The sequence below is a fragment of the Apus apus genome, chromosome 2 (genome assembly GCF_020740795.1).
Source record: "Apus apus isolate bApuApu2 chromosome 2, bApuApu2.pri.cur, whole genome shotgun sequence".
Classification (NCBI taxonomy): domain Eukaryota; kingdom Metazoa; phylum Chordata; class Aves; order Apodiformes; family Apodidae; genus Apus; species Apus apus.
Window position 1 is genome coordinate 87,739,811 of NC_067283.1, and position 19,958 is coordinate 87,759,768.

At 38.7% G+C, this 19,958-nt stretch overlaps 1 protein-coding gene across 11 annotated transcripts in view; it reads left to right on the forward strand.

The window, feature by feature from the left end:
* FHOD3 (formin homology 2 domain containing 3) overlaps positions 1 to 19,958 on the forward strand; it is a 383,220-nt gene that overhangs the window by 241,951 nt on the left and 121,311 nt on the right. For all 11 annotated transcript variants that reach the window (XM_051610566.1, XM_051610567.1, XM_051610573.1 and 8 more), the window contains 2 exons: positions 8,953 to 9,064; positions 15,326 to 15,420. In XM_051610566.1, the coding sequence (XP_051466526.1) occupies positions 8,953 to 9,064; positions 15,326 to 15,420 (207 nt within the window). The remainder of the gene's footprint in view (positions 1 to 8,952; positions 9,065 to 15,325; positions 15,421 to 19,958) is intronic.

The window sequence follows — 19,958 nt, forward strand, 5'->3', positions numbered from 1 at the left end:
TCATTTTAAGAATAATAAATGCATGCATTTCTCTGCCATCCCTGGTATTAGATGCTCTGCAGAGAGAAAAGCTTAGAGGAACATTCAGAATCAAAAGGCTATTGCTTAACTGATAATTTTTTAGCTTCTCACATCTAAGCATATAGGGGTTTTCAGCTCAGTCCAGCTCACCTTTCTGCAGTGTCTGTGAGTTCAGTCTGGAGCTGTCAAAGCACTTAACAAAAATTAATTTGCCTTATTTAAGCATCCTTTTTTGAAGATTTGAGTGAAAATGGCTGAGTATCAAAGTGAAGTCTAGCATTATTGTAATATATGACAACTAATAAATAAATACAGTGCTTAAAATAGATATGGCATCATGCACATTCTTATTTGTACTATCAGCCCATGAATGCATACCGAGATCATGTAATAGATGCAATCTTAATGAATCAAAATGCCAGAGTGTGCACCATATTCAGTCCTAGAAGGGGGTAATTACAGATGTTCTGCATAATGTGTTTAACTGTTGTTTCCCATGCATCTCAGCTTTGTGATACCTCCACATGCCTTGTACACCCTATGGCTTAGGCAGCTGTTGCCTCTCTGATAACAAGGTGGAGAAACTGACATGTCTTCATTGCAGCCTCAAAGCAGCTTTTAAGGTTCCAGCACATATGAACTCCCTCTCCCTTCAACAGAAGGGTAATTACGCTTATTTAAGAGGTTTTGTGTTGTTTTGTAGGTTACTTAGACTTAAATTTTCTATCACTCTTCTTAAGAGAGCCTGCTTTCAACTTTAGACAGAAAATTAAGCTGACTTGAAACACTTGGCTCAGGTGACACAAAAGGACCTAGTTCTTCTGATCATTCCGGCTTTGAGGATCTATGAATAGAAAGGAACTGGATTACTCAATAGAGTTGTCACCCCTTTTGGAATTAAGTAATTGACCTCAAATGTCAGTTTTGGAGAAGACAGAGAATAGAAGGGGCTTGGCTTGTTTCTTTGTGTTCTATACAGCATTTGCAAATCCTAATAATAGGGGTCACCAAATGTTCTACCTTCTAATGTCTTGCTCCTTGTTTGACATCCTCTCCCCTCCATTCTTACATATTTTTGTCTGGATTACATAAAAGCTGTACAACACGTTTACAAAGCTGTTTTCTCTCACTGTAGATGTTAGGATTCTTTCCCATGGGTAGTCACACCTGCATACTTCTGAGATAGCTGCTGTCTAGCCATATTGTCAGAGGTGGCTCTCACTGCTTGTGCACCCCATGCTGGCTGGCTGAAATCAGCAGCAGTTGATTTTCTGCTGTACAGATGTGGGAAAGGCCCAGTATGTGTGGGGTTGGAAGGGACCTCTAAAGATCATCTAGTCCAACCGCACTACAATAAGCAGGGACATCTCACACTAGAACAGATTGGCCATAGCCCCATCAAGCCTGACCTTGAATGTTTCCAGGGATGGGGCCTCCACCACTTCTTTGGGCAACCTGTGCCAGTGCTTCACCACACTCATAGTAAGGAACTTCTGCCTGATGTCCAGCCTAAATCTACCCTGCTCTAGTTTAAGACCACTGGCCCTCCTCCTATCGCTACACACTCTTGTAAATAGTCCCTCCCCAGCTTTCCTGTAGATGCTCTTCATGTACTGGTAAGCTGCTATAAGATTTCCCCAGACAGCTTGTGAAATACTTAAGTTACTTTGTTCCAGAGATTTGAGAAAATTAATACTTATCAGAAAATACTGGAGTATTTTATGTGTCCAGTATGTTTCTAAAAGACTAGCTACAGCTATGCATCCTTAGCGAAGGATTTTCATATGTTTCATATGTCCTGCATGCACATACCTGGCACTGACTACCTGACTGAGAAAGGTCAACCTCCTGCTTTGTACACGTCCTGTTTTACGGGCTGTAAATACCTTAATTTCTACTGTTGCTGTGCTATGCAAAGGGATGCCAACATAAGATTATCCAGTTGTCCTTCCTTCTCCTCATCTGTTTTCAGTGTTGGATTTCTGATTTCAATATGATTTCAAGATTAGATATTTTTCTGAGAACAAGAGCAGAAGTGTTCCAGGTGCATTTTTATCTTGCAGGGAAAGAAAGTGAACAGACTGGCACGATCCTGGGATCTGCCAAAAAATGCAGATACCTTGTGCCAGAGCACTAGTTAGATAAGATTGCATGATTCAGTCATTAGAGACAAACCTGCTTTCATACAGAACAGATGGCTCTCATTGCCCATATCCAGTAATGCTGCAGTTGAAGCACAACCCTGAGGCTTTTAGTATCATGTAAACCAAAAATAAAATAGTAAGCTAGTAACAAACAAGTAGATAGAGAAAACAAGGTTTTCTTTGTATGTGTGGAAGTAAGTGTGTGTGTGCATATTTATTTATCTGTAGTTTTACCAGGTGCTGAAGGAGCTTTTTGACCTATTAGTAACAACAAATATGGCAGGAAATCAAAGAGCTGGATACAAACTGGTTGAATGCCAAAGTATAATTGGGAAATGTCAGAATGTACTTTTCATCACTGTTCTGCAATAGAGCTTTTTCTGCTCCTTCTTTTTCTCTTTCAATTTTATTTTTTCTTTTATCCTTGCCCATCTCATGAGAATCATCCAGGGACGTGTAAACCAAAGCTATGATTTGATCTGACTGCCCTGTCTGAACAGGAGATGCAGGCTGAAACAAGTAGATATAGAAATATATGGAATATGTAACGTTGTCAGAAATTCTAGAAGAACCTCAGTGTTTTTTACTTTATGCACATCTAACTTTTCCTTTAGGTAAAGTAATCATGTTCTGTACTTATTTTTTATGGCCTTGGGAATAATGCTACAAGGTCAATACGAATGCTGTTAGAACTAAATTTTCTTAAGGCAGGTTTTAACTGGCATTTTTAGTACATTTTCCTTCTTTGCCTATTGTCTTCTTTTGTCTGTGATTCTCCCTTGAAAAATGCCCTTTAATGATCTTGAGTCCTGGTAACTTCTCTTAAAAATAAGAGAAAATTCTAGATACTGCTTTTAGCATCACACCATTTAATTATGTCTACTTATTATGAATGAGGGAGTATGAATTTGAGCAAGAGTTAGTAGGGTGCCCTTCTGTCAAAGGCGACTGACCGCATCAGGGGCTGGGTTGGTGGGAGCATTGCCACCAAGCTGAAGAAGTGCCTCTCCTCGTTCAGTGCCAATATAACTGCGTTGGGAGTTCACGGGTCCTGGTTTTGGCTCCTCAGTACAACAAAGATATTTAACTGCTGGAGAAGTCCAGCAGGGCTTCACTGCAGTGGGTAGAAGGAAGAGCACATGATAGATAAGGAAGAGGGAACTGAGATTGTTCACCTAAGATGAGAAGGTGAGCTGTGTTAGGTCTGTTCCAGGTTAAATCATTCTAAAATTCTCTTAAACTCAATATTTGTGTTTCCTTTATCTTGCTTGCTGCAAAGGAAAAAAATAGTATTACTGTATTTAATACACACAATAGATATATTTTAATTTTTTATAAATATACAAAATCTTCCAATCCAGGAAGCTCTTTCCTTCTCTTGTGGTTTTATCCTTTTATGAAACATGAAACTGAGCCACATTGCAGGTGCTGACTGTTCCCCCAATACCTGATCTGCAGTGGGGCCATCTTCGCGCTCTGCGAGAAAGAAGTATTCTAGCTTTTCTGTGCACCTCTCACCAGTGAGTGGGACACTCATTTCACTGCATATTTCTTTAGCTGCAGCTCAGCCTGGCTGTGTGGTATCAACATAACGAGTACATGGCCTATAAAGCCACTTCCACCTTTGAGTTAGGCCTCAGAGGATTCAGCCAATAGTAAATATTTAGTAAAAACCAACACTAATTTCTCCTTTATGTTTGAACAGCATAAATCCAAAGCAACTACATTACCCAGAGTGAAATACTAATATTTTAATAAATTTTGTTTTCACTTTATTCCTTTAAAATAAAAAAAAAATCTGGAATTTTTAAATCTGAACTTTGCAACTATTGCTTTGGTCTCTTAAGTCAATGAACTTTCTGACAACATTCCTTGTAAAGGCTTAAGCCTTTCCTGGCAAGTGATTCACAACTGGGACAAGGCCTGCCATGAGACGTTAGTTTTGCAGCATGTTGTGTGGTCTGTTTGGCTGGGTCTGTAGCACATTTCCGATTGTCTAAATATAAAGAGATAAAAAGGAAAGTAACTGCCAAACTCCACTGCATAATGTAAAGCAAGTCAGAGGGAAAAGGTTTATCATTTTTCTTCTTCCTTTTACATTGCTGGCTACCTCTTATCTTTAGCCAGGAGATGCTAACATCATTTCCTCTCCATGAATTGGTTCACAGGTGATGTAAAAACACAGTGTGACTTTTTCTAACCCGATAAAAGTTTTGATACTTCAGCTCTGTGAAATTCAAGAATTCTGATTTAATCTTAGCACGGTTAAAACATCACTTTACTGAACCAGTGGGTGTGTGTATTGTCTCAGTGAGCCATCTTTTTTAACTAGGCGGTAATCTTTACATGGGAAATTGGGAATTAATCACAACAACACTTGTTTGCAAAGTGGTGATACAAGGGCTTTTTGCCTTTTTTTTTTTCTTTTTTTCTTTCCCCTGAGCTAGCACAAGCATATTTCTACTTCTTTTATTGCTCTTATGACATCTAGTTCTGTTTGAACTAATAGTGTGATTGCCTGTGGATTTCAACAGTACTGCTTCTCTGTTGAAACTGATTCAAAAAGCAGTTGTGGCCATCTTTGTTACTTAGTGACAGCCCAGTAATTCCCAGAAACAGCCTTAAAAAGCCTTCATGAAGCTTTTAACAGTGATTGAAATGAATACTGATTCACCTTCTCATGAATGAAATATGAAACTTGTTTTCATTGGCTCCCATTGCTGTGCCATCTGGGTACATCATGTGAAATAAAATTATACCAGTGACTGGCAGAAACTGTCATGGCTTCACAAAGGGAAACAAGAAAGTTGATGAATTACTGCTCTTTTTTCCTGTTAAGCAATCTCCTAGTTTTGAAAGTTACAGTTATTTTGTTTGCAATGTAGTTGTCTACTATTTAAGTAATTGAAAAGGCATGCCCTGCAAGCATATTTTATAGTTCACTCACAAAGATATGAGGATCACCCACTTTGATAATGATCATAGTTAATCACAAATGAAAACTTTCTGAATAGCTCTGGTATTTTGAAAGTTGTGGTACAGTCATTCTTGGCCTTGGTTGAAACCGTTTCTGTTGCAATGCCCCAGCACTTAACATGCTGTAAGCAGCAGCATGAGGGTGTCATGAAGGCATCATGCAACAGGTAGGCCATCACAATGGAGGCCATATTAAGAAAATACAGCAGGCTTTACACGGGTCTTGGCAGCAAACATCCGTGGAATAGACACTTTTCAGAGACTTCTTGGTGCTATGGTGGATAATAAGAGTTGAATTAGTGTGTGAGTGTCAGGCTCTGGACTGTCCTTGTGTCTGGGGATGACAGGCTATCAGATGTCTTGGGAAGGCCTTTGGCTGTCTGAAGACTTCAGTTTCCAAGGGGCCCTGCAGCTGGTCAATGATTGCTGCTTCTGTCAAGAAGCACTATTAAAGCAGTATTAAAAAACTCCACTGCAGTTTGTGTGCAAAGTTTGTGCTTGTCACTGGTAGCTAGTAAGTCCCCAATGCAGGCATTGTGCAGTTTGGTCTATGAGTGCAGTGAAGTTCCCACAGACTGGAAAAGAGTAAACATAGCCCCCATTTTTAAAAATGGAAGAAAGGAAGACCCAGGCAACTACAGGCCAGTCAGTCTTATCTCTGTGCCCAGCAAGTTCATGGAGCAGATCCTCCTGGAAACTATGCTAAGGTACATGGAAAACAAGGAGTAACAGCCAACCAATAAGTTGGTGACAGCCAGCATGGCTTCACTAAGGGCAAATCATGCCTGACAAATGCAGTGGCCTTTTATGATAGGGTTACAGCATTGATGGATAAGGGAAGAGCAAGTGATGTCATCTACCTGGACTTGTGCAAGGTGTTTGATATTGACCCACACGACATCCTTGTCTATAAAATGGAGACATGGACTTGACACAGGGACCTCTCAGTGGATAAGGAATTGACTGGCTGGTTGCACTGATAGAGTTGTGGTCAACAGCTCGATGTCCAAATGGAGACCAGTGATGAGTGGCTTTTCTAATCACTGTTTCTCCAGGACTGCTTCTGAATGCTATTTATTCTTTATGCTGTCATCTGCTAGCTTGTTAAGCACTGGAGGTTGACACCTGCAGACAGCACAGCACCCGAATAATCAGCTGGTTTGAGCTTTGGTCTGATGCAACTGCAGTGGGCTGCCCTGAGGCTTTACAAGGTTTGCAGTGTGGTAGATGCACAATGTGCAGGAACTTGCTCCATATTAACACTGCTGCCATGGCCAACAGGTAACAGTTGTAGAACAGGCATTGCAGAATGTCCTTCTTACTTTCTGGAAGAAAAAGATACTTGAAACAAACAGACATAAGCCCAGTGTGTCCTCCATTGATTGCTGTCAAACAGAAATGTATGGGAACTTTGCCACTGAGTAGTTCTGTGCAAATGCATCCTGTTGGCACCGTGTGGCCAAACCTTGAAGTTTCCATGGCCATCAAAAGTGATGTCTTAGATTACCTTTTTAGGGATCCTGATCAGATGAGTAGGTAGTACAAGTGGTTATCTAGTAAGTATGTGAATGCTAGAATTGTTTACAGTAGTCTGGTTGCTCCACTTTTATGAAATAGCTTTACAGAACAAGTGGGGAAATGGTGTAAATTCTTACAGTATGTCTATTAAACGATTGAACATTATTGCTAAGAAAAAATTTCATGGGAATGCAGAAACAGTGTGGTATTGGCCTGCCAGGCAAATACACAGATGTCCAGTGCAATTGTGCAGAAGTGATTTGTTGATGTATCACCAGTGCCTTTCCAAGGAACAACTATATTGTGTGCCATTGAATTTCAATTTTCTCTAATTTGACTACCCCACGTGTCTGTGAAGGACCACTAAAGCAGTACAATTGCAAATTAAGGTAACCAGGTGTCTTAAGGGTCAGATTTGTCACTGGGATTTCCTGGCTGTCAGCTCTAAAAAAAACTGATGCAATGATAGATCAGGTCTGAAAGAGACTAGATTCAACAACATAAGATTTTACATTTCTAGGTAGTAATCATTGCAATGCATTGAATATTATTCAACACAAGTGGGAAAAAACTGAGAAGCTGGGGGAGTGCCTTGGTCACTGTTCACACCAAAGTGTTCATAGTAATGAGCTGCAACCTGCATTTTAGCTCATTACCTTAATAGGAGCTCTGGTACATCTCTGTGAGTGGCAACAAGAACGCAATAGCTTAAGTCTATGAGTGTTTCACTTACAGTCTTTTTTAGAATACAGACACAGCTGCTGTCTTTTGAGTGCACCTATAAAATGATTAGTAGTGATTCTATGTCTCTTAGGAGAGCTGTGTTGTAAGGACATGAAAAAATGAGCAAATGAGAACAAGCTAATACTGGCAGAAACTATATATATATGTGTATATATATCTATATCTCCCTGAAACAGTTTAGCAATACAGTGTAATGATTTTATATTTTTTTTTCCCTCCTGAACGAGACGTTTTACTGACCAAGCACTTAAGTTTCAGTGTGCCTACCAACATAAAGTAATGAGACAAAGGCAGGGATTTTCTGACACGTGGCTTATCTCTACATGAATGTGTCCTAAGATAGATTCAAAAATCTATAAATGGCAGAGGAGAAAGTAATGAGCACATTACTATAGCCATCTTGTTAAAAATCTTACACACTGTTGGATAGATTTGTTGCAGAACAAGGTAGCAGAAAAATACTGTAAACTTGCAAATACCTGTTTTTCTCAAGCTTAATTTAAGTGCAGTGGGTGGGAAATTGTGTTTGTAGGAACAGCAGGGTATAACCATTTATTTGGCTTTAAATCCATTATTTAGATTGATAGTATTGCAAATTTGACCTTGAATCAATTCTCCTAAAAAAAGTTCTCTCAGCTGAGCATGTAGAGCCCTGCCTGTTAAAAAGTCATCCTCTTTCACTTCTCCTTTTCTTAAAAACTCCAAATATTCCCTTAAGTAAAGAGTTGTTTTTTCACATACCTGATCATGTCATTCAAGTCCCTGAAAATTCTTACTGGGTGCTTTGAACATTACCTAGTAGTCAGATGGTCCTCTCTGGAAATGGGAGAGCTGTGATGAAACTGATAGAATCGGGGTATTGATTTGCAGTAGGTCTGTTATATCAATGTCAAGCCTTTCCTGAATTCACAATGTTAAAAATTAATTGGTATACTTAGAGGCAGAAAGCTCAGATCCAGTAAATTACACATTTTGTGACAGGGTGTGACAATTGGAGATGGAACACACTTTCTTCCAAGTTGTGTAGAATTAATATCAATGTATTTAATCATTTAAACATTAAATGTAGATAGACATTTTAAGAAAAACAAAGCATGAAGCGAAAATCATCCCATCATATAGCAATTTGACAGCATTAAAAGCTCATGGTGAAAGGGGGAAATGAATGTTGTGTTGAGAAGCCAAGGCGTATATGAGTCCTTAACTCTGTTAGATTATGGGTACATAAGGCTTTGGTCAGTAATGTTGAGGATATTTATAGGTGCATGCCTAGGTGGGATGCTCAGCCTTTGATTACATGTGGCAGAATTAAGCTTTTGTTTGAATTCATTGAGTTCTGAGACTTCCCTAGGAGAGCACTGTCTGGTGACTGAAATTTTCAGCCAACTGGCTACCTTTCATTTTTTTCGGTCTTGGCAGAGCTTAATCTCTTCCATTCATGTGTTACTACCAGATCGGAATTGCTGCGCTTGCATCTTGCCCAGTGTCATGTAGCACATCTGGAAATGTTGTGGTTTGCTGAATGACAAGTCACACTCTTTCCTTCCAGTTCCGCCTGGTGGTAAAGACAGCACTGAAGCTGCTGCTGGTGTTTGTGGAGTACACCGAGTCCAACGCACTGCTTTTAATCCAGGCAGTATCTACTGTCGATGAAAAGAGAGGTGAGTAGCCTTACTGGGGAGGGGGCTGCAAGATCCCAACATCACTGGTTGGCATTTCATCATTGACTTCAGTGGTTCTGGTGTTGCTGTCATGATGCCTGCCTTGTGTGACATACCCTTCATTTCTTGATTAAAAACATTTTAAGTATTCATGCAATTGAAGATTGTTTAGAGGAATGAGTTATAGTGGGAAAGTGAAGAGTGAAAGACCGAGGAACCCGGCTGCCCCCCTGTGCATTGCAGCCATTGCCCCATCCCTGCACCCATGCACAAAGTGAGCCCCATTGCATCTTCCAACCTTGGAGGCTCCTAGGGCCAGGCCATCTCTCTACTTCCTTCTGAAAAGCAGCAGTCTGATGTAGAAGAGAAAATGATATCTAATCAGTGTAATCCCTTTGAAGAGAAAGACGAGGTCAGTAATAGTACAAGCTTTATAGTAAAAGTAAAACCATCTGTTGTTACATTAAAATAAAGCCCTTGAGCAGATATTATGCTATGAAATCTGTTACCCTTCAGGCTCATGAAAAATACTTGAATATGTATACTGTATTTTTTACCAATAAGTAGAACAAAAATGGTTCTTTCTTGTTCTTCCCACAAAGCCATTGCTAAGCTCCCGGGGCATTCTCTCTTGATGCAAAACATTCCTTTGCCTCAAGGAGAGTTTTTGAGGTTGGGAAAGCCATTGTTGTGGTCTCAAACACATGGAGGTTGAAAGCAAGATCGCCTCTGTGGAGCAACTGCCTCCATGCTGAACATGTTTGAGCGACTTGGTATGGTAAAAGTGAAACAAAAAAAATCGGGGGATGAGAAGAAAGGTGGTGCCAGAAATAGAAAAAAATAGCCAGGTTTTGCTTTCAGCTATCAGTATGTGTGTGTTGAAAGGACCCAAAAAAACACCCAATTGTCTCTTGTGGCAGGGGAACAGACAGGGGCAGTTCAAATCCAGTGTAACAGTTTGAGCGGTGAGCTCAAAGGTTGGTTTTCTGTTTTGAATTAAAACCACTAAACCTTACAGTGCCAGAAGCAGAAATGTAATTGCAATATTCATGTAATTGTGAGTGCTATGATTTATTTTTACAGTCATCCTTAGTATTTCCTCAGGTCTCAGAACCCACTGGTATTCTCAACATGTTCAAATTGCCATCTGTTCACATACAGAGAAAGGAGAGCCCTAAATACACTACCATGTGCTGTGTATTCCCTTCTGTATCTATAAAACAGCCATAGGAAAACGTTTTCATGTCCCAAAGTAATAGAAACAACTTCAGGAACAACAGAAAATGGGGGGGGGGGGGGGGGGGAAGTAATGCATGTAGTTAGATGGACACTTGTTAGGAGCCTCAGGAAAGGGTTTATGGGAATTCTCATACCTGTTGGTTGGTGGATTATCTCATTAACTCTTGCAAATAACTTAGCCCAAAATACCCAGTTTTCCTTTCTCTTTTTGTTGTTGTTTTGGTTATTAAGCAGTTATTTGCTAAAAAAGAGATTGTTGGTTTTTTTCTTGCTTTATTCTCAGTTAGTTTTAGGTTATCAGTGTAATAACTCTTCACTTTTGGCTGTGGATGTGCTATGTTTTAATTTATATTTTGAAATTAATTATCAAATTAATAGCTTCTGGCTGAGGAGTATCTGTCTTTAATGACTGATTTAATGGAACAGAAATACAGAGGAAGAAAAAGTGATGTGCCTTGTCTTGAAACATTGTCATAAATTTTGCAGGTATATAATTAAGTTTAGCACTGCTTTGAAAAAAGTCCAATGTTTCATGTTCATACAAGGTGATGAGATATGACATAATTCCTCAACATGTGTACCACACATGATTAATGTAAAGAACCCTATAATAACTCAGCCTGGTTTCAAAGCAATCTGTTTTCTATGCAAGAACACATCCATATGCAAACTGAAGTACAGAGACCTGCAGAAGTGCTGGCTTTGCTCTCAGATACAAGCAGACCATAAGTAACTACGTAGCCCTCATCATACAGGAAGTAGATTCTAGTTATACATCCATATAGATCTTGATTCCCCTGCCCTTTCTTGTTTCAGAGCCCCAGAGGAATTTGATCTCTCTTCAGTTTAAGCATACTAGGATTGTGCAGGCTCTAGAAAGCAGAGCTGGCATTGCACTCTGCTGTCTGAGGCTGCTTTATCACAGACATTATTTAGGAGAGAGATTAAAGCTCTGTGGCTGACCTGAACACTATCACATATTGTTTGTGAATTCTGACTTGTTAGATTATTTGTAAATGGCCCACACTATCAGTATCTCACCTTTCCATGCCATTTCACACACAGATATCCAGTAAATTAATGCCCATTAATGTCATTCCTGGTATGATGGAAGGCTGTATGTTCACACATTTTTACATAGCCAGGAATACAAGATGTAGAGGTCTTTCCAAAAATACTAATATCTTTACGTCTTATGGCAACTAGAGACAGGCACTCTGTAAGTTGGTGGCAGTCCACATGTATGGTTCTGGCCTGATGCAAGGCATCCCATAATTTATACGTAATGTGCATGTCCTGTGTAGTTGTGATGTCAAGATTTTGTGTAAAGCATTAATTTATTATTTTTTTTCTGAGATTCATACATAAAACCATTTTAAAAGGAAACTGAAAAAAGGCTGAGACTTAAAACAATGGGCAACATTATTCAATAGACTGTATTAATTTATTTAATATACAATTAATTATTGCAACCCCGTAGTTCTCCACATGTTTATGCTCTGTGCATGACTACTTGGAGTGCTTTAGTAGCATTAGGGCTGAGGCTTCAGCCTTCCTGTCAGAGTAGCCACAAGAACGAGCTGTTAGCAGTGAGAAGCCTGTGAAAGGCAGTCGAGCAGTTTGCATTTCACCCATTGGAAGGCAGGAGAACACACACAAAACTCGACCTCTGCAGTTTTACTTGAGTGAGTTTGATCCATCACTCACATCAGTTTTGCCATGAGTCCTGCATGAAAGTCATAACTTTAGGGGAATGTCTCAGCCTACTCCCAGGAGAATTGCTAGGATGCTACATCATTAATTCTTTTAAATCATCATTATTCTACATCACAGTTGGGTGGAGGAGACAGGCTAGAAAATAAACCTTTTTGAGAATTGGCAAGTTTAAATGATTACACTTAAATATTTTTAAAAATAAGCTCCATAATATAAAAATATTAAATGGATTTACATTTTTTCTAGAAATACATATGTATTGTCAAACCTAGATTTGAGTTCAGGTTTTTCTGACCTTTACACAGAAAATGGGAGCTGTAGATTTTAGCTCTGCATAGTAGTTTCCTCAAAGGTTCCTCTTCATCTGTAAATTGAGAGCTTTTAATGTTCTCCACAATACAAGTAGCCATTTAAAGGAAAATGGAAAATATACATAGTGTTTCTCATATCTTATATTTGAATGTCATTATTTTACTACAGCAGCCAATGAGTTTAGAAAAGTCATCCATTTTTTTAGTATATGATTTTCCAAGCTATTTTTCACAACGTTTTCTATGCAGCTTGAAAGGAGAAGGAGTTTTTTCACTCCTATTGTTAAAAAATATTGCCTTGAAAATTAATTTTTTTCATGACTCCAGCCTGTTGTCTCATCTTTAAGTGGTGACTCTTCAGGCACAATATATTTGGAAATCCAAGCTCAGGGCATGAGAGTAGATGAGAGCAGACACCTGCTCTAGATCTACCCATATTCCGTGATGTCTGGTTCTTAGATTGGAAGCTGTAGGCTCTCATTATATATTAGCAAGGAATATTAACCCAAGTATGGTAATGCAGTAAGTTCATGGTGCAAATTGCACACCATCCCCAGGTGGTTAGAGGTCCTTACGGTTATTTCCATGTTCATTTTTTGGCTGTTCAGCTTGAGATCATAATGAGGAGAACTGCATTTGAGAAGAAAAGTTCAATCTGGTACAGATTGGAGTAGCTCCATCAAAGTCATAGATAGTACTACCTCCTCTTAATATTAGGGAATAGATGAAGAATTCCAAATTTAAGGCTTTCAAATTTTTAATAGCAGCACCTTAATTAAAGCCTTTGAAAAATTGGTGGGCTATTTACAAGGCTGCCCTACTAGTAAATGTGCCCGATTCACAGATTTTTAAAGTTGTATTCTGAAACAGAGAAGCAGCACTGGTGGATGAAAATTATGTGTCATCCTTGCAGGAAAACACCCAGGTCATCCTGAAAATATTCTTTTATGATCATGGAGAAGTAAAAAGACATTCAAGCAAACAAACCAAAACAAATAATAATAAAAAAAAAAGAAAAACAAAGAAACACAAAACCCCAGGATGCTGTTTTTAAAAAGAAAATAGGATGTTTCCAATAAGAATAAAACTTTTCTGCAAGATAAAGGCATGTTTCCCTAGAAGGACTCTCACTGGATAATGCAATGTGGATTAAATAATTAATTTCTGTGTTGTTATCAACTCACTTTTTTCAAATGGCATAGTTATAAGTCAAACTTTCATGCTTTCCCCATTTTATTTCTCTCTCATTTTCTTCCATTTTATTTTTCACTGGAAACCACAGGAAGACATTTTTGTAGTAAGAATATCATTTCTGCTGATCATGTATCATTTGTGAACTGAGTGAATTTGTTCCACATGTCTTTTGAACATTTACTGCATAAAATGTCTGGTAACACAGAGAATCTGCTAAAGAGGTGTCTGGTGCATTTTCATAACAACCATGTATCTGAATTAGTATTTAATTAGTAATGCACATAAATACATTTGGAAAGCCCTGAGTGAATCTTCCCCTCTCCCTCTGATTTTGCTCAGGATAAGGAAACTCAGATTTATTATTCAGTAGTAAAGATCAGAGAATGTCTCAAAAAGGAGGAAAATGAAAACAGGAGAAATATTGTTGTCCATGTGTTCATTAATAGACAGGTTTTTCCACACAGAGCACTGCCATTGCCTTGAAAATTGAGATCCTTGGTTAGCAGAGATTTCATGTCTGTGTAGCTGGATATATATATATATATATAAAATCGCTGCATGAATAAACAAGGCCTGTTATCACTGTGAGAGTTGTGCAGAGTTTTAACATTGGGGTCACTGATCAGTCAGCAACAGGTGGTTGTGATGAAACACCTGCTTTCTACTGCCTGATTATGCTCAAACTATAGTAATTCTGATAGTGTTTAGGGGATGTGGGCTGCTGGAATACTCTGCATTCTTCGCTCTGAAATTCAAAGACTCTTGTCGTTATGCTGGTGTAATTGAATTGAGTGTATCTAAATTAAGGTTAGCTTTCTGCTTCATCCTCCTCACCTTTAACTTTAACCCAAACAAAATACTGAAATATAGGCTTTCATTATTTACTTTACTTTCCTAGGTAAAATAGTGATGTGGGGTGTTGTTTGGGTTTTTTTTCTTTAGTTAGTGCAACTATCTGCCTTTTAGCCAAATGAAATAGCATGGTTTTACAAGGTACCTTCCATACCAGAGGCTATTTTGAGTCTAGTTGACGTTGCCTGTCTGACGTTTTTGGCACAATAACTCACTAAGCCAGTTGGGTTTTGGCATCAAATAATCATGCAAATGCAAACCAGCATGGAAATCAAGTAAATACGTCATAACTAGAAGCACAAATTTTGACCTTAATGAAAAATGAAAGTAATGTATTTAAAAGTTCTGTAGAGGGGATTCTTATTAAAATAATCAGGGTAAGAATCACAACAAAAATCTTTTCACCTGATAATTTCTTTTTTCTGTGTCACATAGCCTGTAATTTGAGAAAACTGTTTCTCTGATGCACTGTTTTACTAGCAGGACTTACCTTAATGCCACATATTTAGTAGTGTCACCGGGAATGTGAGCATTAAATGCACAGAGAGAGTAGCATGTGGATTTTTATTGAAGATTTATCTAAGCCTATGTGAACCTATGATGGGTGGGGTGAAATGCCTCCTGCCTTATTTTAGAAGTTCACTGTCAGTCAAACTGGGCTAACAAAACTTCCTTCATCATCAAGGGAGAGAATTTCATACCTGTGGGGAAAGTCCACCTGACATATTTCAGATCCTTGCATTAGGATGCACCATAGCTTTCACTGACTGCATTAGCTCCACTCTCTGTGAAGCAGGGAAGACTGAAGAGGAAGCTGGAGACAACCATATTTCCACTTGATCTTCCACCTGGCCACATCGTTCCACCTTGTGCTTCCTGTTGGATAGATGTTGATGCTGTAGCTTTCCATTTTGATAACTGTCACCAATGGTTTCTGCTTTTCCTCTAGGAGCCAAGCTGTGGTCCAACATCATGGAGATCCTGGAGGAGAAGGATGGGGTTGATACCGAACTACTGGTTTACACAATGACGTTGGTTAACAAGGTTTGTTTACTTTCTTAGCATAAACGGTGGAGATAATGTTAGCATTTTCAAGCGTATAATGATCTGCCATGTTGAGAAGGAGACCATTTATGGCAAAGGAGACCTGTCCCAGAGAAGTTGCAGGACAAGCTGTAATCAATCAGAACACTCTTATTACTTGTCTTGCAGTCACCCAAAGGCAGCAGCTGGGTGAAGAATTGCTATTTTACAAGGTGCTGTGCAGAAATGTGTTATGACATGGTTCCTCTCCCAGTGCAGAACAAAACTTGACAAACTCAACACATTATCCAAGGGGAGAAGGAAAAGCAAGTGCTTGTGAAAAGAACATATGCTCACAAAAGCTTGCATTGTGCACAGTTTTCTAGTTTAGATTAATTTTTTTTTTACTGCAAATCAAATATGATTAATTTAGCAGGTCTGAGTGCTCATAAGAGTGTTTTTACTTAAAAAAGTGAGGTTACATTTTTTCTTCTTTCTTTATTTTTTCTGATTACTTGTATTACAACTAGTAGTTTTGCAGTGAAATCAATTATTTTCCAAAGTTCTCTCTTGTGCTATGAGGAGGGAGAAAGTGAAAGGTCCCTAAAAGTTAGAAATTTATTAGTTTAAATTTCGGGCAAAGATGCCCGAGAGGGACAAACGTCTCCTGGTGACATCACTCATGTTACTGTACTTTTAATTAGAGCTGCCCTTGCACCTGCCGACATGGTAGTAAAGAGCCTCTTGACTTAGAAGGACCACCTTATCTTACTGATGTACTTTGTCAGAAAGGCATCACCAGCTTTATATGCTTCTGTCTGTAACTCCTATGCACTGCTAGGTGACTAGTTTGTAACGTCTCAGTTTTATACCTCATCGTTTTTTGTACTGATTCTGAGATAATTGTCTTCATCATCTGTGCAGTTGTGATCTACCTAGTGTTTGATTTCTTTAAAAAAATTGTTCTGTGTTGACTCTTCTATTATTCTATCATTGATTCCTTTAGTCTGAGTTTTTCACTACATTTAAATCTATTTTTAGGAGGAGGTAGTTCTTTAAAAATACACAAAAAGAAAATGCATCTCACAGTCAAAGGAGCAAGACAGTTATAAAGATCAAGGAAGAGAGGAATCCCACAATGCCACACTTCTAATTATGATCTGGCTTATGGACAGCTTTATGATATTTTTAATGGGATTTTTTTCATGATTATAGAGAAAACAGCAAGCAGCATGTCCCAGCTGTAATTTTTTCCCCCGCAGAGAATACAGAGAAGGCACAGATGGTTTCAGCTTCTCTAGGCAAGGAAATATCGAAGTTTTAAGTGCAGACAGAGTCTCACAAGGAATTTGTCTTAAGGAAGCATATTTCTACTCCTCTTTCTTTCTCCATGTATACATTTACAGACTGTTTTCCTTCCTGCTAAGAAGCAGAAAACACATCTGCCCAGACATAAGAGTTGCTCCGGTCCTTTTATCCTCTCATTCTCTTCTGTTGATGCTTAACCAATTTACTTGTGCTAATCTTTCATTAGCTGTCTCTTAGTTTGGGGGGGTTTAGGCATTAATGAATCTCTTAAATTAGATTAATCCCAGTGCAGATACTTCCATTTATGTATAGTTCTGGTATAACCTTTGTTATCTCCCTTTGGTTAGTTCCTATAATCTGTTAGATCTTGTTCTAATCTCTACTTAGTTCATTTTTATTATTGAGGTCCAGATAGATTAAAGCCTTTGCAATTCTTTTATATATATATATAAAACCCCACTCATCAAATGCAGAAAGAAAATTCTGTGTTGCATTCCATTAAATTTATACTTGCTTTTTATAAAGCCTCTTCATTATTGACATAACACTGGAAGGTCTGTAGTTGTAAGGTTGCTGTTGATTTTCTTTTTACATGCATTTGATATTGCTTTTACTTTCATATATAATACATTTTTTACCAAAAAAAGTAGAGAAAATAATTACGAAGTGTATAAAAATTAATACATTTTGGTATAGTCAGATTAATCACTGAATGTTTTTTTAGCAAGAACAGTATAAAACTACAATTTAAGCACCAGCTTCCAGTGGTTACCAGTTGGAGCATAGAATGCCACCCACCAGCAGTCCATCACCTGTAGTTGAAAAGGTGCTAAAGTGCTGTGTCAGGCCAGCGTGGTGTTAAATCTGCAGCTGACACATCATTTTCCAGTGACCTGCCTTAAGAACACCACAACTGCCACACTGGAACAATGATCATCTCACATCCTGTGTCTGACATAGGACAAACCGGATGTTTTAGAAGTTGCGGTTACTGGGAAAACATCTACATGAAAGATGCTTCTTCCTATCCCATTATTTACCATGTAGTGCTTTTCACTGTGGTATATAAGTTGTAGCTAATGTCTCTCTATCTAGTGCGTGAACCCTGTAGTGAAGCCCAGGCTGTTAGACATTTAGTAGCCAGAGTGGTACTCTTGAATTACTTGGTTGTGAAGCGTTGCACACTAGGTGGACTTTCCGTTGTCTGTGCCCTTCCTGCTCCACTGCTTTATAATGTGATTGTTTTGTAAATGACAGAAGGCACCATACTTACTAGTTTCACTGGGTACTGTCATCGAGGGCTACACACTTCAAAAACTGCAAATAAAGAGAACCTAGCTGTGCCATGCATTGCCTAGCACTAAATTATGTCAGATTTTGTTCAGAAATATAGCTGAGGATATCTAGTGATAAGAATGTTGTGCTATTACCCATTCAGCCTAATAGGTTTTATCATCTAGGAAAACATTTGGCTGTTACATTCCCCTAAAACTCTTTCTTTTTTTTTAACCACCAATGCAACTCCATTAGTTTTCTTGCATTTCTTTCCATTGGGACCGTTCAAGTTAGTGGTAGGTAAAACGTACTGTTTACACTTTGGCTAAAATGTTAAGAAGATATATCACAGAATCACTATTAGGGGTTGGAAGGGATGATCCGAAGATCATCGAGCCCAACCCCCTTGCCAGAACAGGACCAAAAAACCAAAAACGAAACCAACCAACCAAACAAAAAAAACCCACACAAAAACACCCCACAAAAAACCCAAAACAAACAAACAAAAAGCAAACAAACAAAAAAAATTAAGCACAACTTAGGGCAGATCACTCAGAAAGGCATCCAGGCAGGTCTTGAAAGTCTCCATAGAAGAAGACTCCACAGCCTCTCTGAGGAGCCTGTTCCAGTGCTCTGTAACCCTCACAGTAAAGAAGTTCTTTGTCATGTTGAGGTGGAACTTCCTGTGCCTGAGTTTGAGTCCATTGCCTCTTGGCCTGGAGTTTTGTTTTTAAATTAGTTCACCATTCCAAAAGCAGCCTCTTGAGAGGGAACTCAAAGCAGCAGAGGCCTTCCCACAGGGACTTGGGAAAGAAACTTGGAAAATCAAAAAACAAACAAAAATCTAAATTCAGGGATGCTTCCTCTAATCAAAACTGGATAGAGTCATAGGAATGAGTCTTGATGTTCATGTTCATGTTTCCTTTGCACACCTGAGTTCTGAAGAGTTTCAGATTTGAAATCCCAGTTTTGGTCAAGGCTAGTGGAAATGTAACAAAATTCAGCAAGTAAGCCCCAGTGTGTGGTTTAAAGGTGCTTCTCAAAGTGGCTAAGTTTTAATTCTCTAGAAAGGTTTTCATTTGGTGAGTTTCAGTCTTCAGAGCAGGAGGAAACATTTGGGACTTGAATGTGTATTTCTGATATGGGAGTTACCACTTTGAACTTAACTAGGTACTCAGGAAGGAGGAAGGACCTTGGAAGGACCTGCCTAATGTATGACTGCTGCTCTACTTGTTGTGGCTTTTGTTTCCTTTTAAAGCTACTAGGAAAATGTGGGCCCACTTTTGTGATATTTCCTAATATCACAAGCCAGAATTAATCAGTCATTTGTGCAAGCACTTCATGTCCCTTCTGTTAGTTACTGCAAAAGTCTTTCTCCTCAGCTAGATTGAACTGACCTTGTTGTGACACCAGTGGTGAACTTAGCATTCCATTTTATAATGTTAGAAATTTAATTTGATACGCATTAGGCTCTGAAAATAGATCTGTGAGTTTAATGTCAAACTGTACAAAGGAAAAATATTTTATGTCTATATTTGGGAGTTCAGTTGCCCAGTTCTGGCCACTAGCATGCAGTGAGAATTGGATTTCCACTGCTGCATGATTTAAAATTATATTAACCAATAAAATACTGCTGACAAAAGTAAGGTTGCCAGTAAATACTACCTTATGCTGGTGTTTTCCTTGTCTACAGCCTGCCTGTGCTCAGATTTAAAAGAAAAAAAACATTACTTGAAGGAAGGTGATCCTCGTATTAACATTAGGACCCTGGTATTTTAGAAAGTAAATAGTCAAGATCTGTGCAGGAGACCTGACTGTCCAGTGTTTTGCACATAAGACATCACATCTTTTGGTGCCTGAAGACACTCAGGTCATTGTAGCTTCTTCTTTCATAAGTAAGATAAAGCCCAATAGACACTGTCTACTGTAATTGTATTTCTGTATCTGTGTTAAAGTGACATTGAATTTACAGTGGG